At 49.1% G+C, this 27,118-nt stretch overlaps 1 protein-coding gene across 1 annotated transcript in view; it reads left to right on the top strand.

Moving 5' to 3' along the window:
• Positions 1–27,118, top strand: part of ICE1 (interactor of little elongation complex ELL subunit 1) — a 69,907-nt gene that overhangs the window by 33,328 nt on the left and 9,461 nt on the right. Inside the window, exons 11-17 of the mRNA XM_068990532.1 lie at positions 3,437–3,523; positions 5,658–6,031; positions 8,308–12,834; positions 15,593–15,761; positions 21,075–21,235; positions 24,048–24,238; positions 26,051–26,157. Of these exons, the coding sequence (XP_068846633.1) occupies positions 3,437–3,523; positions 5,658–6,031; positions 8,308–12,834; positions 15,593–15,761; positions 21,075–21,235; positions 24,048–24,238; positions 26,051–26,157 (5,616 nt within the window). The remainder of the gene's footprint in view (positions 1–3,436; positions 3,524–5,657; positions 6,032–8,307; positions 12,835–15,592; positions 15,762–21,074; positions 21,236–24,047; positions 24,239–26,050; positions 26,158–27,118) is intronic.

The raw sequence follows: 27,118 nt of genomic DNA, 5'->3' as shown, positions 1-27,118 counted from the left end.
CCAGTCCTCTATAATGAAAAGGACATCTTTTTGGGGTGTTTCCCGCAAATTTGGAAAACTCAGCAGTGGCCACAGGACTGGAAAAGGTCAGTTTTCATTCCAATCCCAAAGAAAGGCAATGCCAAAGAATGCTCAAACTACTGCACAATTGCACTCATCTCACACGCTAGTAAAGTAATGCTCAAAATTCTCCAAGCCAGGCTTCAGCAATATGTGAACTGTGAACTTCCTGATGTTCAAGCTGGTTTTAGAAAAGGCAGAGGAACCAGAGATCAAATTGCCAACATCCGCTGGATCATGGAAAAAGCAAGAGAGTTCCAGAAAAACATCTATTTCTGCTTTATTGACTATGCCAAATCCTTTGACTGTGTGGATCACAATAAACTGTGGAAAATTCTGAAAGAGATGAGAATACCAGACCACCTGACCTGCCTCTTGAGAAATCTGTATGCAGGTCATAAAGCAACAGTTAGAACTGGACATGGAACAACGACTGGTTCCAAATAGAAAAAGGAGTATGTCAAGGCTGTATATTGTCACCCTGCTTATTTAACTTCTATGCAGAGTACATCATGAGAAATACTGGACTGGAAGAAACAAGCTGGAATCAAGATTGCTGGGAGAAATATCAATAACCTCAGATATGCAGATGACACCACCCTTATGGCAGAAAGTAAAGAGGAGTTAAAAAGCCTCTTGATGAAAGTGAAAGTGGAGAGTGAAAAAGTTGGCTTAAAGCTCAACATTCAGAAAACAAAGATCATGGCATCCGGTCCCATCACTTCATGGGAAATAGATGGGGAAATAGTGGAAACACTGTCAGACATTATTTTTGGGGGCTCCCAAAATCATGTGGTAGATGGTGACCACAGCCATGAAATTAAAAGACGCTTACTCCTAGAAGGAATATTATGATCAACCTAGATAGCATATTCAAAACCAGAGACATTACTTTGCCGACTAAGGTCCGTCTAGTCAAGGCTATGGTTTTTCCTGTGGTCATGTATGGATGTGAGAGTTGGACTGTGAAGAAGGCTGAGCGCCGAAGAATTGATGCTTTTGAACTGTGGTGTTGGAGAAGACTCTTGAGAGGCCCTTGGACTGCAAGGAGACCCAACCAGTCCATCCTAAAGGAGATCAGTCCTGGGTGTTCATTGGAAGAACTGATGCTGACCCTGAAGCTCCGGTACTTTGGCCACCTGATGCGAAGAGTTAACTCATTGGAAAAGACTCTGATGCTGGGAGGGATTGGGGGCAGGAGGAGAAGGGGACGACAGAGGATGAGATGGCTGGATGGCATCACTGACTCGATGGACGTGAGTCTGAGTGAACTCCGGGAGTTGGTGATGGACAGGGAGGCCTGGAGTGCTGCGATTCATGGGGTCGCAAGGAGTCGGACACGACTGAGCGACTGAACTGAACTGAACTGACCTCTCTTGACCCAAATTATCCAGTCACTGTGTGAGGTGCATCCATATTTAAGTTGCAGAATTTTATTATCAAGTAGTTTATCTACATTTCGATTAACCCACCCAAAAGTCTGCTTCCAAAAACCGTGACCCCCTTTGCTTAAATGACCTGACCAGGATCCCTGCTTATTCAGTTCAGTCCAGTCTTTCAGTTGTGTCTGACTCTTTGTGACCCCATGAATCACAGCACACCAGGCCTCCCTGTCCATCACCAACTCCCAGAGTTCACTCAAACTCACGTCCATCGAGTCAGTGATGCCATCCAGTCATCTCATCCTCTGTCGTCCCCTTCTCTTCCTGCCCCCAATCCCTCCCAGCATCAGAGTCTTTTCCAATGAGTCAACTCTTCGCATGAGGTGGCTGAAGTACTGGAGTTTCAGCTTTAGCATCATTCCTTCCAAAGAAATCTCAGAGCTGATCTCCTTCAGAATGAACTGGTTGGATCTCCTTGCAGTCCAAGCGACTCTCAAGAGTCTTCTCCAACACCACAGTTCAAAAGCATCAATTCTTCGGCACTTAGCTTTCTTCAGATTCCAACTCTCACATCCATCCATGACCAGTGGAAAAAACCATAGCCTTGACTAGACGGACCTTAGTTGGCAAAGTAATGTCTCTGCTTTTCAATATGCTATGTGGGCTGGTCATAACGTTCCTTCCAAGGAGTAAGTGTCTTTTAATTTGATGGCTGCAGTCACCATCTGCAGTGATTTTGGAGCCCAAAAAAATAAAGTCTGACCCTGTTTCCAGGTGGAAATGCCCAAATTTTCCAAGTTATGTATGTTTGCCTATTTGTCCTGGTCGTCTTTCTGTGGAACTCATTTATTCATTGTGGGATTCTGCTATAGATGTAGTTTGCCATTAAGTAGGGCTGTCCTGTTCCAAAATTTGTGATTCCTTGGAGATATTTTGGTTTAGAAGATTGATCTTTTTAGCGTCTCTAGAACCGGATTAAAGATTTCAGTGTTTTCAAGAAATAATTCTTTTTAATAACCTCAATGGAGCTATAACAGAATTTTGAGATGACTTGAAATTACCAAGTACTTAATAACTATTTTCAGTTAAACTTTAAGTAATGTGGCATGTCTTTTTATGTGTATTTGACACAAACTATTCATATTTATATTTTGATGAATGTTTTTTGCTTGGAACATTTTGGGAAATTTGTATTTTTACTGTTAAATTTACTTTAAAACCACAATGTGATATTCTTATGTTATATGACTTTCATTTAGTTACAGTTGTCCTTTGCCTTTCAACTTGAACCAGTGATTCTTAACCGCTTTAGGAATTCAGACCCGTTTGAAAAAAACTTTCAAAAATTCCAAAGCTCTCACTTTGCCTATATAGATGTAGATGCTTCTTTGTGCGTGTCTGCTCGTGTGGGTGACTCTCTCCCTCTCCGTATATCTATACCCACACGTTTGTCTCCTCCCATTTCCCCTTAAGGCCATTAAAGAATTTCCCAAGAGCCACAAAGCCCCTAAGATAATTACCGCCTGGTCACCTCCGGTGGCATTGCTGATGACCTCATGGAAGTGAGTGGCTACTGTTTCTTCCGCGTGGAATCTGTGGAGCAGTGGTCTCCCCTGGTCATTCTAGCTGGGCTTCCTCCCTGTGCTCCCGTCACATGTCACTGCCTGTGGAAAAGGCAGAGGCCAGAGATTTATTCCTCCTGTGCCTGTGTAATGGTGGGGAAGACCTTTCCCAACAAGCACGTTGGGTTTTCTGAGTCCTGCCATGTGTGCACCGCATCCTCCAAATAAAACCCAGGCTTGTGTTCAGCCTTCAGTCAATATGCCTTCAATTGAGTAGCCGGCTGAATTGTGTTCAGTGATTGAAGGAGGGAAAGGGGGTTTAAGTTACCTAGCTTTCTAATTCCATGATAAATCCCCATTTCCCAGGAGTGTGTTTTGGCCTTGGGCTGAGTGAGCCGAATGCCATGACTAACACTTGCCTCTCTTCCACAGGGAAGGTAAAGCTGCTTCTGAAGGAGCTCTGGCTGTGCATCAACACCACACACAGACTCCCTGGTGAGGGCGACAGATGCATCCCAGGTGAGGGGGAGGCTTCCAGAGCTTCATTTCATACGGCAGTGGCGGTGTTTACTGTGGACGTTGTACGTCTTTAGTTTTTAATTTCTTGAATCTCTCACTGAAAGAGTGAAATAAACTGAGATGGGCACTTGCAGTCATCCAGAGCTCTGCTCCTTCCAGCGTAACGTCTAGTCTCACTGAATGCTTCTGGCTTTGAATTTTGTAATAGTTGCTTCATCAGGGAACATCCACGAACACTGGAAGGACTCATAGAGGGGGAGTGTGTGTGGCTGGTGCAGGTGGAGACCGAGTTTCCCCGTTTCCCCGCCCATGTCCCCTTCCCCGGGTTCCTTTAATTGGGCTCCCTGGTGGCTCAGATGGCAAAGAATCTGTCTGCAGTGTGGGAGACCTGGGTTCAATCCCTGGGTCAGGAAGATCCCCAGGAGAAGGGATTGGCTATGCACTCCAGAATTCTTGCCTGGAGAATTCCATGGACAGAGGAGCCTGGAGGGCCCCAGTCCACAGGGTCACAAAGAACTGAACTGTGACTGAGCGACTGATGCTTCCACTGTCATTTTTTTCTGCCTTTAGTTGCCCGTGCTCTGACAGTTACTTATCTTTCCTTGTCTCCTGACCCTTTTGGAGAGTACCGATCATTGGGTAGAAAGCCTGTGGGTTGTGGCATGTTTTCTTGTATTAGAGTGAGGCTGTGTATTTTCCACAAGAGCTCCTAGTGTGTGCTGGGGAGAGAGCGTGTGGTCTGCCTTGTCCTGGGGGCTGTTAACCTTGATCTCTGTGGAAGGCGGTGTCGGCCCAGTTCCTCCTGTGAAACTGCTGTTGCTTCTTGACTCAGTGGCCCCCCTGGGGGAGGCGCGGTGACCTGGCACGTACTCTGTTTCTCTCCAGCCCCGGCCCCTGATTTTAGCTCTGCTGGTGCGTCTTGTAGGCTGCGATTACTACTTTGTCGAATAGTGGCTTTTGTAATTCCCTCGTTTCCCTGAAGGTATTAACTGCAATTCTTCTGTAAGGAAGAACTGTCATTTTTCTCCACTCACTCATTCATTCACTTTTAATTCACTTCTGTCAGTATGGTCTCAGAGACACTAGTTTTATTCTGTGCATTATAATCCAGTACTTCTAGTGTTCATCTTAGGGCTCAGGTTGCCGCAGGTGCAGTCGCTGGGACCATCTGGGCCTCTTAGGCATGTCCGTCTTTACATCTGGTTCTGCAAGCTGTGTCGGGCTCAGCTTGTGTTTTCCCCTCCCCAGCCCTGTAATCAGCCGCTGCTCCAGGGAGCCCTGAGGCCTTCTACGAAAGGTGTTTTTGTAGCTTTCATATATTTTTACAGCTTTCAAATATGACAGGCGGTTGTTTCCAGTTAATTGCCAGGACACAATATTTTTACTAACAATTAGCATTGCTGTTGCTCACCAAAATCAAAACCCAAAGAGAACTGGCATTTTATAGTAGTTTTCTGTTGTGTTACAGTGCAAAGTATTTCTGTGACATAGTCAGGTTCCTTAGAGTATTGTACAAATACTTTCATGGGGTGAAGGTGAAAGTCACTCAGTTGTTGCCAACTCTTCGTGACCCCATCGACTGTACAGTCCATGGAATTCTCCAGGGCAGAATAGTGGAGTGGGTAGCCTTTCCCTTCTCCAGGGGATCTTCCCAACCAAGGGACCGAACCCAGGTCTCCTGCATTGTAGGCAGACTTTTTACCAGGTGAGCCACAAGGGAGGCCCTACATGGAGTAGGCCTGGTGTCAGTTGATTTTAGAAGGAGAAATTTATTTCTTGTCGCCTTGTTGCAGAAGGCTGTTTCTCCCCAATACCGCTGACTTCCCAAGAGAACGAGTGTGTCATCGAGGCCTGTCACCATGGCCACAGACGGAAGCCTTGGCAGGCACACCCTGCTGCCTGTGGACAAAGGCATTTCGCCCCTCCCCCTGGCTGTCTTCTCGTTTGCTTGTTGAGGGAAGCATACTTTTGTGGAACATGTTTAGTTCTATAGGATATTCTTTAGGAAGGGATTGTTGGCTTTTAAAAATGTTTCTACTTGGATTTAATACAAGCATTTTGAACTGTTAAAATAAGTGTTTTTTTTTAAATTAATAACTGTAAATAATTTGATATTCACTTTTTTTCCCCGCAGAAAAACCTGCGCAAGAATACTGCAGATCCATAGAGTCCGGGGAAGATGGGGTGCCCCCTGCAGCAGATGGCAGCCCCGTCCGCACCTCAGCAGTGCAGACGTGCCTGGCAGAACTGTCTATGGAGATCGAGGGTGACTTCTCTGCCTGTGAGGACGTGGGCAGAGCAGCAGGTCGCGACAATGGCCTCTCTCAAGAGGACCTGAATCCTGAGGCTGCGGCTTGGAAGAGTGGGGCTCAGGGCCCGGGTTTCGACGAGGACCTCCAGGCTGCGGTTGACTTCTTCAGGCTGCCCCCGCCTCTGCTGTCCCCAGTGCCCTCCCCACCGCTGGCGTCGCCGCCTCACCTGGGCGTCTCACCCTCCCTGCTTGCACCTGTGAGTGGGTACTGTGTACTGGCCTTACCAGGTGCCCACCTTGTCCACCCTGACACGTGGGCGTGCCCCACACAGTGTCAGGGAGGAACCCAGGAGTTAGCGAGGCACGCCAGTGCCCCTGGGGTCCGCATCTTAAACCCACGCACATGCACACGTCATGGTCTTCATTTTGTGCTGGGGGTGCATTTCACTGTCTCCATCTGCAGCGTGCTTTAAGTCTCCTGTGGAGGACTGTGTCGCAGTTGTTTACTCTAACCTTTAGGTTTGGACACGTGGCGGGGATGGAGTGAGTGAGTTACACAGGTGTTTGTCGGCCTGGAGTGTTTCAGAGGCGGAAAGTCCATGTATGGCATGCCCGCCTGTTAGCTTAGGTTGCTGCATTCTCCACCTTCATGCAATGAATTCATCATCTCTGTATTTGCAGAATGGTTTATGTAATTTCTTAGGAAGTTAGTCTTTTTTTTCTCTTTCCTTTTTATTGTTTAAATTGTGAAAATGATAGGGGTCACAAAGAGTTGGACACAACTTAGCAACTTTTACTTGACAACATACTTACTAGGAGACTTGGAAAACACAGAACCAAATTACGTATAGAGGAAGTTAGGACAGAGCAGATGTGTACGCTTTTGGGCTTAAGGAAGAAAGAGATTAATGGCTCCTTTGAATCACTTCATTTAGGAACCATAATGCATGTCTGTTATGTTCTGGACATGGTGCTGGACACCGTGGGCACAGAGGTGACAGGACCTGGTCACTCTTGCTTGGGTCTTGGGTGATTGCCCATGAGGGCGCTGTGGTGGCGTCTGTGTTGCCGAGGGCTAGGCTGGGCTGGGGGCTCACCCTGGCGGGAGGCTAGCACACACCTGATAGGAGAGGCCCCCGGGTGCTGGCGTCCGGCCGCCCGTGAGGAGGTGCCAGGTGTCTCGTGCTGTTCACAGAGGTGTGGCGCTCGGGGCAAACCTGACGCGGGGAGTGTGCACCCAGACCAGGCCCAAGCCCATGTGCGTCTTAAGGGCTTGGCATTTTCTCCTGACAGCAGTGGGGAGCTGTTGATGGGTCCAGAGAAGTGGACCTAAAGGTCGGGTTCCACGTGAACGTTTCTGTTGAGTCGCGGTGGGGATGGGAAGAAAGTGGGAGACTCCGGGGAGAGGCAGGACCGTGGACTGGAGTCTTGGGATCAGCAGTGTCCTGCGTTCTTAACCCCTGAACCCAGTTGCCACTGGAGTTAACTGGTAGGTACTGGTTTGGAAAAGGTCTCCAGGCTGAGAGAGCAGCGAGCCTGGTGAGATTTGCGGTGTGGCTGTGAGAGGAGGGGCGGCCAGGGACGCTGGAGCCAGCACAGAGAAGAGGAGCCTCTCTGGGCAGGAAATGGTCCACCTTAGGGGTGGGCAGGCCTTCCCTGGGGGTGCCGGGGGTCGGGGCAGCGAGGGCTTGGGGCCGGTGGTGTCACTCCCTCAGAGTGGGCGGGAGGTGAGGGCCGCATCCTGACTGAGTGCCAGTGAGGCCGCCGGCAGAGGGAAGAGGCTGGAAGCGCCGCTGGCAGTAGAGGAAACCAGGATGGGAGGCTGCCCTGGAGCCCACGGGAGGAAGGGCTTTTGTGGTGGGAGCCTGTTTGGGTCCGGGCTGGTTACTCCTCATCCCTCTGCTGCATAGGGCTGAGGGCAGGTCGGTGGTGCACTGGCTCTCTGGGGCCGGGTGATGGAGGCAGGTCTCAGGACGAGAGGGGCGGTCGGGAGTCGCGGAGGGCTTCTGGAGCAGACATGGAGGTCACGGGCCATGGGGAAGGGGCGTAGTCCGTACACGGAGGGGAACTTGAAGGGTCCGGGGATAACTGCAGCTGGGGTGCAGCCTCGGTGAGAGGTGTGGGCAGAGGGGCTTGCAGGGCAGCCCCCAGAGCGTGGGCCAGGCTGAGGGGGCAGGAGGGGCGAGTGGAGGTAGAGAGGACAGCTGGGCGGCTGCCGGCAGTGGGTCTTCCGAGTTGAGGAGGACGGTTCAGAGTCAGGACAGAGCGAGCCCTCGGCTGCGAGTGCAGCAGCGCCTGGACACCCCTCGGGGAGCAGCAGTGCGCGTGCGTGGAGCCCTGGCGGGTTTCTCTGAGGAGAGAAGAGGAGAGCGCTGGCTCCCCGACCCCTGCCCACCCACCCGTGGGGCGCCTGGGGTGGCCTGCCTTCCTCAGAAGCTTGCGGAGCGTGTCTGTGTCCAGTGCATTGAAGCAGTAACTGTGTAGTTGGTTGAAGTGGTATTTAACTGACAGATACAATTCCTTTGTTTTTAAGGAACCCTTCTTTGGAGAGGGTGCTGACTCCAGCGATTATGACTTGGCCCCACGTAGGAACTCGGAGCCTATGGCCAAAGAAGATCCGCCTGAGGCCCAGGACCGCTGTGGCTTATCTGGAGAGAGGAAAGGAGCTGGAGCCTGGGAGGAGCAGCCCCACACCCGCAAGGCCGCCCCAGCTCTCAGCGCGGGGACCACGCTCGGCTTTGGGACCTTTGCAGCAACCCTGAGGGGGCCCGCAGCCTCATTCACCTTCGCTCAGGAGCAGCTCTGGCCCGTGTCCTCTGAGCTCGGGAGTGGGAGAGAGAAGGGTGTTGTGGACGAGCCGGGCAGGCACAGAGAGGTCGGGCAGAAGGACAGGTTGGTGCCCACAGTGTGGACACGTCCCAGAGCCCCGGGCGGTGAGCCTGCTGAGATGCTGTCCGGCGGCCTGGCTCAAGAGGAGGGCGTGGCTCGTGGTCGGTCAGACCCACGTCCCCCTGCCCTGGGCCTGCAGCCCCTCAGGGAGCCCGGGGCACCTGATGGGAAGACCCTGCTGGTCCCAGGGATCGAATCACCCAAGTTAGAGCTGGCCAGGTGGACTCTAACTGATGGAACTGCTTCAGAATCAGGGCAGCAGTCAGCCTCTGGTCATTTCCAGGGACAGCCTAGAGCCTTGGAAAAGGAAAGAGGAGCCATGCAGGGGTGCATTTTGGGCGCGCCCCCCACCCCGGGAGCCACGGGGCTCGGCCTGGGAGATGCGTGGTCTTGCTCCTTGGCTTCAGGCGCCTCCCCTCGCTGTGGCCGCCACCCATCTCCCTCGGGGCTGGAGGATGGCGGTGGTCCCGCTGTTCCCGCTGCCGTCAGCCCTGCCTGCCCTCGCGGCTCAGAGCACACCACGCCCGCTGCCAGGGTGACTGCGGTGGAGGTGCCCCCCGAACCCCCGGGGTGCTCCTCAGGAGGGGCCTGTCTTGAGAGCAGCTTCCCGACTCTGAGTCCCGTGTCAGGGGCGTCTGGTCCTTTTGGTCAGAGGAGCGGGCCGCTGGGATGCGCAGCCTTTGTGAAGGACTTAAGCGATGCCCGCTCGCTCCCGCAGCCTCTGTTCCCCCCGCGCTCGGCGTTCCCTGGAGCGGCCGGCACTGGGCTAGCTGCGGGGCAGGCGGTGAGGGTGGAGCTCGCGCTGGCTCGGACAGGTTTCAGAGCGTCGCCGGGGCCTGCGTCCAGCTTGGTCAGGAGCAGCTTTGGCTTTGGCAGGAGCGCTTCCTGGCACCACAGTGACCTCTTGTGGCGGGGCGGTGAGGCCAGGCCCCGGGCCACGTGGTCTTCGGAGGACAGTGGGTCGCCGTCCGTGTTTGCCGGCGAGGACCGCGGTCCTGCTGCGCCCCAGGCCCCCACATCCTTGCTGCCCAATCAGGTGTCGGTGATCACCAGGCAGGCACGGCCTGGTCCCGCACAGCCTGCCCGCCCGGAGCCCCTGGCGCCCCACAGTGACACCCGGGCTGGCTGGCCAGAGTGTGGAGCGCAGCATGGCAGGGAGAGGGGGTCCCCCATGCAGAGCAGCGCTCGGAGCCCTGCCTCAGGAGCCCCCGCCTCCTGGGGAAGGTTAGATTTTGATGCTCCAAGAGGTTCTTTCCCAGTAGAAAATTCCCATCATCCTACAGACTGTAAATCCTCATTCTCTTCTGAGAACATCCCAGTCCCAAACCGGGACGCTGTGACGGGCGCCACGGTGCAGGAAGAGGCGCAGAAGTGGAGTCCCGGTCTTCTGGCCACAGGCGTGGACACGGCCAGCTTGGATGTAGATAAACGTCCAGACATGGAGCTGACTCTCTCCAGAGGGTTTCCTGCTGGAAAGGCAGTCAGGTGCCCTGGGGCAGCTCTGGCGGTTTCACAGGCCCCGCCTGCCCTACAGCATGGCCTGAAGGAACACCTGCAGCTGGAGTCTGCGAGTTCTGGCCTCACGCCTCCTGAAGGCCTGGGCGCCGCTAAGACCACGTCTCCACGCACTGCTCCGTGCTGTTACAGTGGCATCCGGGAGGCGGGCGGAGGCGACACCGAGGTGGAGGAGAGCGAGGCGCCCAGCGGCAGCGAGGGAGAGACCGAGCCCGAGCTGGACCCGCACAGTGGGCCCCCCAGGTGGGGTGCGGGGGCTGCAGAGGCTGGGCCTTCTGTCGAGGTGGGCTCCCTGACCTCAGCTCTGCAGGACTTCAACATCAGCACGCTCTCTGAGATGGACAGGCTGTCCACGTCCGAGGTCGCCATGTTTCTTGAAAGCTGTCAGCTGAGAGACTATAGCTCAGCGGACTCCGTTTCAGAATGTTCTAGCAAAGGAACACTGACTAGAGGAATGAAGGATTTGAAGCACAGCAGACCATCAGGAGAAGGGCATGGAAGTCAGCTCTGTGAAGAGGAAGCGCTGGAGACCTCTGAAGAGTGGGTGGAGTCGGAGGAAGACGACTGTCCTTTGCGGGCTCAGCTCCCTCGCTGCTCCCTGGAGACGCTGTCCGAGGTGCTCACCAGGCTCGGGCAGGAGGTGCAGGCCAGCCAGGAGGACAGCGAGGCGGAGGAGGCTGCGGGGCTCCTGCTCCTCAGAGGGCCTGAGAGCGCTACGGCAGAGCACTTCCAGCAGCAACTGCCACCTCTGGACACAGCCGTCACTGCCTCGCCCACGCCAAGGGCCGGCGCGCACACTCAGGGTGGCTCTCCCGCCCGTGCTGAACCCGGCTGCGAACGCGTGCAAAGCACGCCTGAGGGCCGCATGGACGCGGTCGGGCCGGCAGGCAACAGGGAGGAGGTCCAGTCAGAACCCGCGGAGCCCTCGGTCCCCACCGCTGACCCGGGGTCGGGGCCAGAAGAGGTGAGGCTCCAGTGTCAGATCTCCACGGTGACCTCTGAGGTCATCAACGTGCTCTTCAACAAGGATCAGAACCTAGTCATTGAGAAAGGGGACAACTGGACCATCATCAACGGGGTGGCACTCATGCCGGAGCTGGGCCAGGTGATCCTGTGTGACGCCCCGGAGGACCCCCCCCTTTCCACCCATCCGGAAGAGCTGGCGGCTGGTTTCCTTTTGGTTCCTCCTGTGGAGAGGTCCCCAGAGGCTGGTTGCCCTGGCTCACCTCTTCAGGAGCCCCCGTGTGCCCACAGTGCAACTGGAACCCAGGAGGATATCTCAAGCAGCGGGCAGAGTGGTAACTTTGATAAAAGTCGTTTGCGAAACAGACCTGTTAAACCCAGCGTGAGGATCAGCTCTGAGATATATGATCAGAACTTTGAGTCGCAGACTGCTCCGTTTGATCACACTTATTATAACTCGAAACTGGAGCCACTGGGCAAAAACAAGAATCGATCAAAGGTTTCAAACAGAGATCAGTCCAACAAGCCAGTCAAGACTCTGGCATCAGGCCAAGTTGAAACCACTCAGCGTGAAGTCTCTCCGTCGTCTTCAGGGGACAGAGGTCACGGAAAACCCCAGAGAAGTCACACGCAGACCATCCTGGCCAATGCCGACACGTCCACACCTGCAGACTGCTGCGTGGACACGCTGAGCAAGATACGGCAGGAGGTGGGGCCCCCACTGCCCCCGCTGCTGGCCCCCCTGATCGCCACGCCACCGAGGACGTCCCGGCTGGCATCTCCCCTCATCTCCAGCTCCAGCCCCTCCTCGCCACTGTCCCCACTCTGCCCAACATCCCCGTCGTCTGAGCCCCTGGCGCCTCCTGTGGCGTCCCCGCTGCCGGAGGAACCAGGACCCTGCTCTCCTCCGTGTGCCTCCCCATCCCCATCGTCTGCGCCGGCCGGGGACAGGGTCTTGTCGTCTCCACTGCAGTTCTGCGCAGCAACCCCAAAGCACGCCCTCCCAGTGCCCGGCCGCCTGCCCCCACTTGCACCTGCCCATCCTGCGGTGACAGCGCCCCCAGAGAACTCTGTGAAGATCCTGGACACCATGTACCCAGAGCTGTCTGCCCGGGCCCGCACCCTCAACATCCTCAAAGGGAACATCCAGCTCACGCGTGGCCCGCCGGCCGATCGTAAAGGCCTGTCGGGCCCTGTGGGCACCATCACAGGCTTCCAAGCCATCTCTTCCAGCTCCACCGCCTTCGTGAAGGCAGGGGGTAGCTCCAGCAGCGACGGCAAGCACAAGGTGGGAGGCCTGGGGCCTCCACAGGACCTGGCTGGGAAAAGGACGCTGTCTGCCAGCGCACTGAGGAGCGCCAAGAGGCTGCGCCTGGACAGTGGGTCCCCAGAGCCAGAGCCCACCCTGGAGGGCATGGGCCGCAGCCCCCGGACAGACACCCCCCAGGCTGCAGCCCTGAGCACAGAGAAGAACAGGCATCCTCTCCCAGCCTCACATTCCCCCCCCAGCCCTGAAGAAACCACAGAGTCCCCCGAGAGAGCCATCGCGGAGGCCCTGAGAAAAATCGGGGAGGCGACCTTTGACCTGTTACCTGTCATCCGGAGTCATGTGTATGTGGGAAACATCTCCACAAAGCCGGTGATGCGAGACCAGGAGAAGGACGTTGTCTACGAGTTCAGCACCACAAAAAAGGTATGCGGCTCTGCTCGGAGAGCGCTGGGATTGCCCGTCTCCCGACAGAGGCTGCCTCCCGCCAGCAAGGGAGGCCCTGAACAGAAGGTCCCGTCCCCTGACACAGGCTGCCTCCTGCCAGCGAGGGGGCCCCTGAATAGAAGGTTATTGTCCGGGTTGGACAGTCACCCCTGTAAGCATCAGGACCTGTGCTCTATTTCTAGCCAGCAGTTTGTACATCTGAGAAGTGGTCAGACATTGGAGACTTGGTAGTCTATTCACTAGATGAGTTAAAATTTTAAAGGGAAAAAAAGGTGCCTGTCACGACTTAAAAGTGCACAGTTCCCATTGGTTCTGACATGTTTAAAGGCTCAAAATGGTTTGCTTCAGAGCATCAGTTGCTTTGTAATAGAGCCTTTTTGTCAGTGGTGTTACATACACATTTGAGAATTTTGAGAGAAAGTGTGTGGGTCCCTCTCTCTCCCCCCACACCTAATGCAGGTCACCAGTCAAATAGGAACACACGCTTAGTTTCAAGAGGAGGTGGGGAGAGAAGTGTGTAGGTTTGGATGTGGGGTTTCTTAGGAGTTTCCTAGGTTATTATCTCTTCCATGTTCATGTTGATGGTGGGTGGGTGACGTCTAGTGTCCCTGGATTAACAGTATTGGTATCTGTATATGCCTGGAATCACAGTGGCATACATGCTGTTCATTTCAGAAAGCATAAAGAGCAATACAGGTAACTTTGGAAGGATATGTATTTTCACTTGATTGAATGTATCAGGTTATTTAGTACCCCTTTACCTGAGTAAGGAAACTGTTACCCAATATTCTAAGATCTCCCTGCAATGTGGGAGACCTGGGTTCGATCCCTGGGTTGGAAAGATCCCCTGGAGAAGGGAAAGTCTACCCACTCCAGTATTCTGGCCTGGAGGATTCTATGGACTGTATAGTCCATGGGGTCACAGAGTTGGACACGACTGAGCGACGTTCACTTGCACAAACGGGATAAACGTGTAGAGTGTATTGCAGTTGAGAAGACAAGGGTGGCAGTAGAATCAGAGTGGGTTCCATACACAGAGATTAATTTAGTAAAAGCCAAAAAGTAGCAGCTTGTTGGAGTGGCAGTAGTGACGGGCATCAGGAGTTGGACCAGCTGTGGGCCCCACGCCATGCTGACCTCTGCCGAACCGCCCGTCTGCCCGCTGGGGGCCCCCTTCTCCGCAGAGCCTCCTGGCTGCCGGGGTCCAGCCCCGGTGGATCCAGGGAATTCGAAGGGTGGACGGCGTTGGCGTGGAAAGACTTGTTTATTTATTAATATAAGATTAGATTAAGAAACTGTAGTGCAGTAGGAAGATTAAGTGGAGAAAGAGGGCTGAATAGCTTGGTTTACGCGGAAGACCAATAAAATTCCAGACAAGGAATTTGCACCATCTACGTTGGGCCACCGGTGCCTGCTTGAATATCTAAGGGTGCCTCGCCTTAAGCTCCCTTTCTCGCGGATCTTAATAACCAGGGCACATAAGTAGACCTGGCGAGCCTCCGCGTCCCAGATGGAAATTCAGCCTGAAATTAAAGTAAAGAGCAGAGGGAAGAAAAGGGAGAGAAAAAGAGAGAGAGACACGGGGGAGCCAGATTCTCAAGAAACCAGGCCGAGACCAGTCCGAGAAACTGGTCTGAGAATCTGGTCCGAGAATCTGGTCCCGTCCTTTATTGTTCAGAAGGCCTTTTATACTTTTAATAAAACATGGAGATCAATGGGTAACACAAAGTTATGCAGCGTTAGCAGTCCAGACTCTTATCAAAACCAGGCTTTTCTCTCTGCATACCTAATTGTATACACAAGTCTTAGGTAATTTACATCATCTTCCAACCAAAAGGGCCAATTAACATTTTACAGCCTTTTTTCTGATAAGGGTTTGTCAACCACAAGACTTATTTGTGTTGATCTTCCCAAGGTCTGGTGCCACTCTCAGAAAGCACTAAATAAAGTTACATTCTTACACAGCAAGGATACAGCAACTTATAACAAGTAGAGGGAGTACAGTGATTTACAGCAAAAGAGAAGCAATTAACTCAAAAGTCTAGTGTTGCTCACATCAAAACTACTATGTATCTTTTTCTACATCCTGCTTACATTAACATCCTTCCAGGTGCCTAAAAGATAAAGAATATGGAGGTCTGGCAGCAATCCTTGAGTCAACAGTGAAAACCCTCTACCAATATAATTTTTAACTCTTTAGAAAAGGCTCTGTATCTTTAAGATGATTTTAAGCTTTGTGCCTCCCGCGGTTGGGGGGCTGTAAGCAATTCACAAGCTGTAAGAGGTCTGGGGAACCTGTTAGGCAGGCTAGTGAGCTATCAGAGGGGTTTAACTGAAACATCCCTTTCAAATGCAGAAGACTAAAACCCTGAATTGACTTTTTCCCAGAGAATATCAGAAAAGTGGAAAAGCAGAGCACAAAAGCCGGCAGATTTTTGTTGGGGTGCATGCTTAGGAATTTCCAGAGGGGTCCCTGAAGTCTGAGCACGCCTTGCGTATGTCAGCTTCCTTCCTCATGACCTTGTCACGGGCGGGATTCCTCACACTGGCTCCCGGCACCTGGCTTCCCTGCTGAGGGCTTACTTACCACAGTGGTAGCTGGCCTCTGTCCGAGACAGTACCCCTTTTATTTTTCCAGCTTTCCCAAAGACTTGATTTTGTAACTTGTAGCTGTTCTGTAGTAGGCTAACGATAAATATCAACGTACATCGTCTTTGTTTTTTTCCCCCCAATTCAGCATTTAGCAGAGAGCTTGCTTCACTCTATCCTCTCAGAGCTGAAAAGTCAGAAGATGTCCGTGGAGCACAGCTACATCCACGCGCTCTGCAGGGTGTATGTTGGGGTCTGCCGGCAGCTGGGAGACCTGGAGAGGGCGCGCCTCTTCTGCTACGGCCTGCTCAAGGAAGGTACGCGGGGGTGGTGGCGGTCTGGCCTCGGAAGCAGGGGCTTGCTCTTTGGCCTGCTTACACGTGCCTCTGGACCTCCAGAGGAGTTCTTGCTGCGTGTCTTCTGTGCATCTCCCTGGTTTGCAGTGGAGGAGTTGCATGACTGAAGCTTACCGAGGTCAGCACGCGCATCCCTGCTGTGTGTGGGAGGGCCTCTCCCCACTGCATCTTGGTGTTGCTGCTTGTGGAGCTGCCTTGGAGTCGGGCGTGGTTGGCACAGCAGGGAGTCATTGTGACGCAGCAGCTGCTCTGCTGTGCCCCTGGCTGGGAAGAGCAGAAACTGGTGGAGTCACGGGCTCACGAGCGGTTTCAGGGAGACGTGGGGAGCAGTGCTGCCCTTCAAGTCTTTCCTTTGAGTGCTGTGCCTTCAGTCTGCTAATGGGGAGCAGGCCTCATTCTTTACATCAGGTTGTCAGGGAAACGTTGAAATAGCAACGTGATACGCAAATGCAACTGAGTGTCGTATCAGAGTCTAATCTTGATTGCAGAGGCTGATAACCTTGTGTCACCATAATGGCTATGGGGTTTTTGAATCTGGATGAACCTACCACGTGTAGACTTGTGCGTGAAGCTGCTGTGTTGGTTGCCCACTTTGTTTTTCTTTATTTTTTCAGTCACTGTCTTATTAGCAAATAGTTACAGGGTGTACATAAGCGTGAAGGCTTCGATGGTAACCCGACCCAGGTACAGCCCTGCAGTGATGTACACCTGGCCGTGACCTCACAGGAGCACCCAGCAGGTTTACCGCAGTGGAGGGCGGCGGGGAGGCGAGCCCCGCGGGGCGGCCAGGCCCGCCTGGGTCTCTGTCTTTCCCTCAGACACGCCCAGTACCCTCTCCTGTGCAGATCTTTGTAACTGTGTCTCTCTCGGGGAGCGTCTCTCTCCACTTGGTGCTGGTCAGACAGCTCCCTTTCCCTTTGCCCTCTCTTCTCCGCTAGATCCCGTCAGAGTACCAGTTTTGTTTCTCTTGTTCCTGTTACATCCTCTCCCTGGAAAAATGCATTGTGTAGTCCCACTAAGTGTCCATTGAATGAATGAGAGGTACAGTGGAAGGTGGCTTCGAGCGAGTCTTAGGCCTGGGATGCTTTCCTTGTCAAAGTGACTTTTGAGCTTTGATGTGAAGACAGAAGCGAGGGAGAGAATTCCAGGGGAAGGGAACAGCCTGTGATTTCCTGGGACAGGAGGAAGTGTGACCAGATAAGCAGTTTCCCAAGTAACAGATCAAAGTAGCCCAGAGAGTGTATGCTTTGGGTTACTCTCCTTCTAAACACATCGCAGCCTTAGATAAAATAGAACAGAGAAAATGAAAAAGATATGGCTTCATGCCAAACAGGATACAAATATTTGTGTTGACTGGTATAACCACTTGAAAACACTTAGTTTCTTATAAAATTAAACATTAATTTATCATCATCATTGTTCAGTTGCTAGGTCCTGTCTGACACTCTGGGACCCCATGGGCTTCAGCGCACCAGGCCTCCCTGTCCTTGACTGTTGCCCGGAGTTTGCTCAAATTCATATTCATTGAGTTGGTGATGCTGTCTAATCATGCCATCCTCTGTCGTCCCCTTCTCCTTCTGCCTTCAGTCTTTCCCAGCATCAGGGGCTTCTCCAGTGAGTCAGTTTTTCCCATCAGGGGGCCAAAGAATTGGAGCTTCAGCTTCAGCATCAGTCCTTCCATCGAATATTCAGGGCTGATCTTTAGGATTTACTGGCTGGATCTCCTTGCGGTCCAAGGGACTCTCAAGAGTCTTCTCCCGCACCACAGTTTGAAAGCATCAATTCTTTGGTGCTCAGCCTTCTTTATGGTCCAGCTCTCACATCCGTACGTGACCACTGGAAAAAATGTAGCTTTGACTGTACTGACCTTTGTTGGCCAAGTGATGTTTCTCTTTTTAATACAGTCTAGGTTTGTTATAGCTTTCCTTCCAAGGAGCAGGCGTCTTTTAGTTTCATAGCTGCAGTCACCATCTGCAGTGATTTTGGAGCCCAAGAAAATAAAGTCTGTCACTGTTTCCACTTTTTCACCATCTATTTGCTATCAGTGATGGGACCAGATGCCACAATGTTAGTTTTTTGAATGTTGAGTTTTAAGCCAACTTTTTCACTCTCCTCTTTCACCCTCATCAAGAGGCTCTTCACTTCCTCTTTACTTTCTGCCATTAAAGTGGTATCATATGCATATCTGAGGTTGTTAGTATTTCTCCTGGCAGTGTTGATTCCATACTGTGATTAATCCAGATGGGCATTCTGCATGATGTACTCTGCATAGAGGTTAAATAATCATGGTGACACTATACAGCCTTCTCCTGCCCCTTTCCCAATTGTGAACCAGTCCATTGTTCCATGTAAGGTTCTAATTGTTGCTTCTTGACCCACATAACATATTTTTCAGGAGGCAGATAAGGTGGTCTGATATTCCCATCTCTTTAAGAATTTTCCAGTTTGTTGCAATCCACATAGTCAAAGGCTTTAGTGTAGTCAGTGAAGCAGAAGTAGATGTTTTTCCAGAATTCAGTTTGTCTAGAATCCTGTGAACGTAGACAGTTCGATTTATGTTTCCCCTGCCTTTTCCCAGCCCAGCTTGTACCTCCGGAAGTCCACCATTCAGTTCACTTCAGTTCAGTCACTCAGTCATGTCTGACTCTTTCCCACCTAATGGGCTGCAGCACACCAGGCCTCCCTGTCCATCAAGAACTCTCAAGCTTGCTCAGACTCATGTCCATCCAGTCCATGATTCCATCCAGCCATCTCATCCTCTGTTGTCCCTGTCTCCTCCTGCCTTCAGTCTTTCTCAGCATCAGAGTCTTTTCCAATGAGTCAGTTCTTTGCATCAGGTGGCTAAATTATTGGAGTTTCAGCTTCAGCATCAATCCTTCCAGTGAATATTCAGGACTGATTTTCTTTCGGATTGACTTGTTTAGACTGGTGGTAAAGCCTAGCTTGAAGGATTTTGAGAGTAATCTTGCTAGCCTGCTAAATGAGCACAGTTGTATGGTAGTTTGACCACTGTTTGGCATTGCCCTTCTTTGGGATTGGAATGAAAGCTGACCTTTTCTAGTCCTGTAGCCACTGCTGAGTTTTCCAAATTGGCTGACGTATCGAGTGCAGCACATCACTTTTTAGGATTTGAAATAGTTCAGCTGGAACTCCATCACCTCCGCTAGCTTTGTTAGTAGTAATGCTTCCTAAGGCCCACTTGACTTCATGCTCTCGGATGTCTGGTTCTAGGTTAGTGACCACGCCATCGTGGTCATCCAGGTCATTAAGATCTTTTTGTAGAGTTCCTCTGTGTATTCTGTCCATCTTGTCTTAATCTCTTTTGCTTCTGTGAGGTCCTTACCATTTGTGTTCTTTATCGGGCCCATCCTTGCATGAAATGTTGGTATCTCTAATTTTCTTGAAGAGATCTCTAGTCTCTCCCATTCTGTTGTTTTCCTCTGCTTCTTTGCATTGTTCGTTAAAGGTGACCTCTTTATCTCTCCTTGCTATTCTCTGGAACTCTATATTCAGTTGAGTATATTTTCCCCTTATCTCCTTTGCCTTTCTTTTCTCTTTACTTAGCTGTTTGTAAAGCTTCCTCAGGCAACCCCTTTGCCTTCTTGCATTTCTTTCTTTTTCTTTGGGATGGTTTTGGTCACCGCCTCCTGTACAGTGTTACAGATCGCCTTCTGTAGTTCTTCAGGCACTCTTTGTCTACCAGATCTAATCTCTTGCATCTATTTGTCACCTCTACTATATAATCATAAGGGATTTGATTTAGATCATACCTGAATGACCTGCTGGTTTTCCCTGCTGTTGTCATTTTGAGCCTGAATTTTGCAATAGAGAGCTGATGATCTGAGCCACAGTCATCTTCAGGTCTTGTTTTTGCTGACCATATAGAGTTTCTCCATCTTCGGCTGCAATATAATCAATCTGATTTCGGTGTCGACCATCTGGTGATGTCCATGTGTAGAGTCACCTCTTATGTTGTTGGAAGAGGGTGTTTGCTCTGACCAGTGCTTTCTCTCAGCAGAACTCTGTCAGCCTTTGCACTCCTTCATCTTGTACTCCAAGGCCAAACTTCCCTGTTACTACAGGTGTCTCTTGACTTCCTACTTTTTCATTCCAGTCCCCTGTGATGGAAAGGGCATCTTCTTGGGTGTTAGTCTAGAAGGTCTTGTAGGTCATCATAGAACCGTTCAACTTCAGTTTCTTTGGCATTAGTGGTTGGGGCATAGACTTGGATTACTACGATGTTGAATGGTTTGCCTTAGAAATGAACTGAGATCGTTCTGCAGTTTTTGAGATTGCACCTAAGTACTGCATTTCGGATTCTTGTTGACTCTGAGAGCTACTCCATTTCTTCTAAGGGATTCTTGCCCGCAGTAGTAGATATAATGGTCATCTGAGTTGAATTTGCCCATTCTGGTACATTTTTGTTCACTGATTCCTAAGATGTCCATGTTCAGTTTTGGCATCTCCTGTTGAACATGTCCAATTTACTTTGATTCATGGACCTAACACTCCACGTTCCTATGCAGTGTCGTTCCTTTACAGCATCGAACTTTCCTTTCACCACCAGACACTTCTGCAGCTGAGCACTGTTTCTGCTGGCCCAGCCTCTTCATCCTTTCTGGAGCTATCAGTAATTGCCCTTCACTTTCCCCCAGTAGCAAATCGGACACCTTCCGACCTGGGGGACTCATCTTCCAGTGTCATATCTTTGTGTGTTTTCATACTGGTTATGGGACTCTCATGGTAAGAATCTGATGGGTTGCCCTTCCTTTCTCCAGTGGACCGTGGTTTGTCTGTAGTCTACGCTATGACCCATCCATCTTGGTAGCCCTGCAGCTTCGCCACAACGAGGCTGTGATCCATCAAGGGGACGGACTGAAAGGACACTCGTCTAGTAGCAGGGTTCTGAGTGTGGACTCTTGAGACAGGGCGTCTGCCTTCTCTGCTTGCTTTAGAGTTCATTGCTCTTCTCTACAGTGGCGTATACTCATGCTGGGTTGCAAATTTGATTAAAGAAACTTTGCCGAAGGGAAAAGTTGGCTGGAGGCTGGGGGAGAGGACTGGAGGGTTAGGTGGGAGGGACAGAGTGGATTTGAGGCAGCTGAGGCTCCGGCCTCACGGGGCTGCCTCTTCTTCAGGTGTAGGCGGCCTTGCTGTGCGCGGGGGGGTGGGGGTGGGGGGGGTGGGGGAGGCATTGTTTAAATATGTTCTCGCTTCGTAATTTACTCACTTAATCAGACACGAAGGTTTATTGTCTTGTTTTCTTTCTCATAGATTTTCCAGAGTCTGAGAAATTGACTTTGTTCATTGCAAACATGTGGCATGATGTATTTATCTCTCAGTCGGTGATTAATAAGGCGATGCAGCTGGTAGCCAGGCAGCGCGCCAAGGGAGAAGTTCTGAACTGTTTGCGCGCCTTCCTTAATTGGGAGAAGGTGAGGTTTCTCTTTATTTTGTGCAATACTGCACACATAGACCTTATATAAATGTTTTATTTGGTTTTGTGTTCGTGAGCATTTTAGAGTTACTATTCTTCATATTAGATCCTTCAGAATACCATTCTAGTCCAAGCTTGTGCGTTTTGTTCATTAAGTGTGTCCATTGAGCTGAGTTTATCTTGGGTACTAATTTGCCGCTGGTGAGATCCATACCCATGCTTACATATGTAAGGGCCCCGAGAAGATGCAAGCCTCTGCTTCTACACGTGGTACTTAGGTGAGAAAATTGAGATCCCAACTCCTTCCTTTGATGATTTTTCTGAATGTTAATCTGTTCTTCTTCCCAGTTGATGAAATTTGTAGTTTTTTGGAGTGTTGTGTGCTTTCTTTTATTACTTTATTTTCTTTAGTGACTGATGTGCTAATATAAAATGTGGATTGGTGTTCTTTTCATAGATTTTCTCTAATGAGAATTGCTGGGTGCTGAATTGATAGTGATAAACTATAAGACGAGATATTGAAGAGGCACTGAAGTCAGTGACAGGTTGATTTTCACTTTGTTCTGCCCTTTTTTAGGACTGTATTACTGTCCTTTTTAAAAAAAATACTGGCTTGTGCCTGTGGACAGTGTTTCTGTGCCATCGTGCTTTCCTTTTTAGTTCTTTCTGGTGTTACTGTCAACTAGACTTTAATTTTCTTAAGAAAGGGGAAGGGCTTGGTGGGTGGAAAGTTAGGGGAGTATTACACAGTGGGTCTGCAGCCAGCCCTCCATCAGTCCACCTCCGCAGTCTGGAGTGTGTTGTGTGAGGCCCCATCTGACTGCACTCCATTGGCCGAGAGCAGAGCCCTCCCACGTCCGGCATGCGTCCCGCCCTCTGTGGTTACCTGCCAGCCGGCCGGGCGCCCTCCCCTGCTGAGTCCTCCCGCTTGTGCACTGGGGGTCTCCTCCTCCAGCCCGTTCAGGTTGAAGCTAGATAGGATAGGGTAGTAAAAGCCATGATTAACAAAGAAGGGAGAATTTTAATAAGTGTATTTTTTCTGTATCATATCAAATAAAAATATAAACTCAAAGCTATTTAAAAAAAGAGAGAAATACCTGGGGGGGGAAATACTGTTATAGTCTGAGGTGTCCATATTCTGTCTTACAGAACTCAACAGATGTGATACTCAAAAAATAAGTAAAGAGATAGCAGAAATCAACAACACGAAAAGTAAACTTGAATGAAGGCTATTTTTTCATATCTATGACGTTTGCAAAAGCAGTCATAAATTTGGCCACACAAGAACTTTAATTTTTAAAAAGTAAATATTTTACACTCAAAATTGTCTGGTAATGATTTAGTAAAATTAGACATAAATAATTTAAAAATTATATAAAAATTCCCCAGAGATTGAGATGCACAGTCTCTGGACAGTCTGTGAACAAATAGAAACTCAAAGTAAAATCGCAGTATCTGGAATCCTTCATTATCAGAGACCTCTCATTTTTGGAAGACTCACACTCATTGCGATAGTTTAAATGTCTTCAATATTAAACACAGGAACAAAGTTCTTTGATAACCCTCTTGAAAATTAAAAATTTGAGAAGGAATCTAGGAAAGAAAAAATGTGATTTAAAAAGTAACAGTAATAAAGTTGAGAATGAAAAAAAAACACTGCCTTTAAAAAAATGCTGATAAAACAGATAACTCAGTTCAAATGACTATAAAAAGAGAAAAGCAAAAAATATTCAAGATTTCAGGATGAGAGGAGATGTGAGTAGAGACAGAGGGTGAAAAATGAGAAGACTGCCACCTGCAGCGTCACAGAGGCAGCTCTGGACCCGGGCGGCCTCTTAGCAGTACACACACACCACAGTTGGCTTCAGTCGAACACTGCAGTAAGCCAGTTTTCAGTTACAAAAGGCTGAAAAGATAATTGGAAACTTAGTATACAAGAAGGGTGTATAGATGTCACCCGAACATTAAATCTTATCTTTAAAGAACCAATTAATTCCAGTCTTTTTCAGGCATCAGAGATTGAAAGCTCCTTGTTCAGTTTAAATCACAAAACCCAATAAAAAAAAAAAACTGAAGAAAGAGAAGAACATCATAAATCCACTGCTGGTATGAACCCAAGGGAATTCAAGTTTATGTCCACAAAAAGGCTTCTACAGAAATGTCCAAAGCAGCGTTATTATCTGTAGCCTAAAGCTGTAAATGAGCCACATGTCTTCAGTAGGTGAAAGGACAAACCATGGTATATCCAAACCGTGGTATGACCAGGTCCCTGCTCAGCAGTGAAAAGGCATGCTGAAACTACCTCTACACTCAAGAACGTGGAAAGACACCCAGACAGCGCTCAGCTGTAAAAGGAGGCAGACGAAAGACTCTAGTACAGTCTTGTTCAGTTTTTTGAATTGCTGGAAAAAGCAGGTTGATACATACGGTCAGAAAGATGGCTGAATGAGTTCATTAAAGAATTTTTAAATATTAAAAACTTTTTTTTATTTGTAACTTTAATACTCTGGTTTGAGTTAATGACACTTTGCATTCCTATGTGGATTACGGAGTCTTTTCTAGCCTGGTTGGCTTCTGCATTGTGCCTGGAGCTTTTTATCTGGCCTCTCTGACACTATTGTATAATTATTTAGGGACAGGTACTACGCCTAGATAAACACAGTTCCCTCTTCAAAATCCAGCTTTCAAAGGGTGTCTTTTAAAGTGACATGATGATTCATCTGATGCTCGTTATGTGCCTTAAGATCACCCACAGAAGATGCGTTACATTCGAAATTCTAAATTCCCTTTTTTTTCCCTTTATTTGCTAGAATGCGCCTGTAGATGTTGGCTTCATGGTTTCTAAGCTGCTTTTGACCATACAGTTATGTCCAAAAACAGAATTTCAGCCCAGTGCAAGGTTTGGGGAAGACCTGAGTGATAGCACTTGGGAGCACGTATGTGCCATCGATCTGCTCTGCTGCCATCAGAAGTGGGTTTGGACACACGACAACATTATCAGGTATGGCTGCTCTCCTGACTCAGGCTGGGTATTTGAATTGTCAGTAGTCCGTTCAGCGATTGCCAAATTGTGGTTTGAACCATTTTTCCTTTTAAGGCAGCTGAACTGTTTAGAAGGCACATTTTGATTTGGATAAGAGTTAATAAAACTGCTTGTAAAATGCCAGTGTTGCTGTGACATCCCCTCACTTTATTTTTTTATGGTACCTTTCACTACTTTTCATTGTATTCTCTCATTACTGTCTCTTTCCCAATGGGAAATGGATCTGATGAGTGGGGGGCCTTTGGTTCCCTGGCCTCCCTGGCACGTGGAGACCTGTGCCTACTCAAGTGAGGCGCTCCGCGAGCACGTGTAGATGGAATGCCGTGATCACTGTCATAACGTTCAGGTGCTATGGAAAGGCCATAGGAGCAGGGCTGTTCAGGATTCTGCACTGGCGCCTCTTCTCACTGGAGTTGCAGGAGAGAACGGAGTCTGATATGCTCAGGCATCTGTTTTGTGTAATGAGCTAACTTTTCTCTGTGCATCAAATATGCAGCATCTTTGGAGAATGGAAAAATAGTCAAGTATTTATAATTGTTCCGTGGTTAAATATAACCTTAATTTTCTTACAACTCTGACTGAGAGAGGCTGGTTTAAAGGGGCTTATGACATTGAAAAGGAGTCCCCAAAGGATTGATAGTATGTATCTTGATATCCTGTGGAAATTTGTTTTCTCCTAACACTGGGAAAAGATGCCACATCTAAATGTGAAGCAACAGATCACTGAATTCTGGGGCGTCTGTGTGATGAGGCCCAGCCATTTTAGAATTAAGAGCCGTGCTGCATAGATCTGTATGTGTTGAGACGAAAGTGTTTCGTAGCCTGTTACTAAGAAAGTGCCAGGGCCATCTGTTCTGTCCTGTGTAATGGCGAGCGAGTGGCTACCCTGGGTCCCCTCTTCCTAGGAGCTGGGGGCAGGGCCCTTCTCCCAGTGAAAGGTGAGGCCACTGTGGACGGTGCCAGGGAGAGCTGCTTTGTCCAGGCTCCCCCCTGGTGGAGTGGACAGAGTGGTGAAAGGCAGGATCCCTGCCTGAGCGACTTGTGACCCTGATCCCTGAGCTCTGTGGTCACTGTGTGTTTCTTACATAAATGCAGGTGTAGACGTGTGTGGAAGGAAAAGCCCCAAATTAAAAGAACGATAGTTACCTGACAGTGTGTTATTTGGGGTGCTTTTAATTTACATTTTCCTTTCGTTTGTCTGTATTCAACTTTTCTAATGTGAAAAACACTATGTAAGAAGTTAATACATTTTTGAAAAGAGAAAGCAAAGAGGAATTGCCACTGTTCAGTAGAAAGCTCCTTTAATCCCTGTGAAGTGTGGTTCATTTTCTCTGGTTTAGTTCTTTTTTATGAAGTACAGACTGTCCTTGCTCCTCCCCAGGAAATGAGGCTTCTAGAACATAGGTGCTCCTGATGTCTAGATGGTCCACATGAAAATCCAGACTCTGCTGCTTCCAGTTCTGCAGCTTGGGGATGATACTGGGTACTTTGCCTTGTGAAAAGGGTCTAAACAGAATAAAGATGCCAGCACGGGTGTTTGCAGCTTTTTTAAAGCCACTGTGAGCACTGAGATCCTGAATAGTTGGAAAGTCTGAGTTTTCAGAGTCTGTTCTATTGTTAGCCAAAAATGCTACATCTTTAGAAGTTCCTCTTCTTCACTGGTTGTCACTTATACACCATTTTTAGATAGGTTCTTAATATTTGAGCCATGGTGGGCATGCATACTTTCATACACATACATACGTGTCTATATTTGTTGTTATCTTGCAGCAAGGAGCTGTGGCCTGTAATGGATAGGTGGATAAAGTACAGAAAAGGGCATCCGAACATCGCCTACACTCCTGATATCATCGTAGCGTCAGTTCTGAGGCTCATCGGTGAGTTGTCTCTTGTACTGAATTTGTTCTTGTTATTGATGCTGTCTTGGTGGGAAAGTGACTGTGGAATAATGGTAACTGTTGACTGAAACTTCACTATGACTGGCTCTACAGCCATTAGCGTAGGTGCTTTTGCACTAATTTTCATTACTCATACTCTTTATAAGTTAACATTTTATTCATCTTTGTCAGAGAGTCAAGATTTTTCTTGTTAGTACATTTTATTTATAATCAAAGTCTTGATTCCCAGATACTAATTTTAATATACAGACAGATATACACATATACATGCCAGGATACAAAAATTGCTATAAGTTATAGTCTAATTTGATTTATAAAATAAGTTTATCTTCCCTACTTTCACCCTTTTTTTTTTTTGGTACTTGCTTAGTAAGGATAATGATATACTTCCATAATTGGAACTAGTTTTATTTTGTTTCTACAATTCTAAGCTGAATATACAGAAATTAAAATCACTGCTTAAAAATATTTTAAATGAAACGGATTGTTTTTAGTCTCAGGTCTGAAGAGGACCTCGGTGACCCTTTAGTTCTGCTGCTCCGTTTGCTCCTTACAAGTCTTTACTTTTTACTTTGACTTATTTTCTTCCTTTTTATGCCACGTCTCTGACAAACTGCTCTCCATTCCCTGTTATTTCATTATCACTGATACGATCTATTCATTATTAGAAGGCTGTCTTAACTATGAACTGACTCTCTGCCATGTATTCATCTCCTGGGAGCAAACAAAACTGGGTTCACCCAATTCCTTTGTCAGGGCCCATTAGGTCATTGAAGATAGTTATCATGACTATACACACATCTTAGAGTGTGAAGTCACGTGGGCCTTAGGAAACATCACTGTGAACAAAGCTAGTGGAGGTGATGGAATTTCAGTTGAGCTGTTTCAGATCCTAAAAGATGATGCTGTGAAAGTGCTGCACTCAGTATGCCAGCAAATT

Source organism: Capricornis sumatraensis, chromosome 18 (assembly GCF_032405125.1).
Source record: "Capricornis sumatraensis isolate serow.1 chromosome 18, serow.2, whole genome shotgun sequence".
NCBI classification, from domain to species: Eukaryota; Metazoa; Chordata; class Mammalia; order Artiodactyla; family Bovidae; genus Capricornis; species Capricornis sumatraensis.
This window is presented reverse-complemented; position numbering and strand designations above follow the sequence as displayed.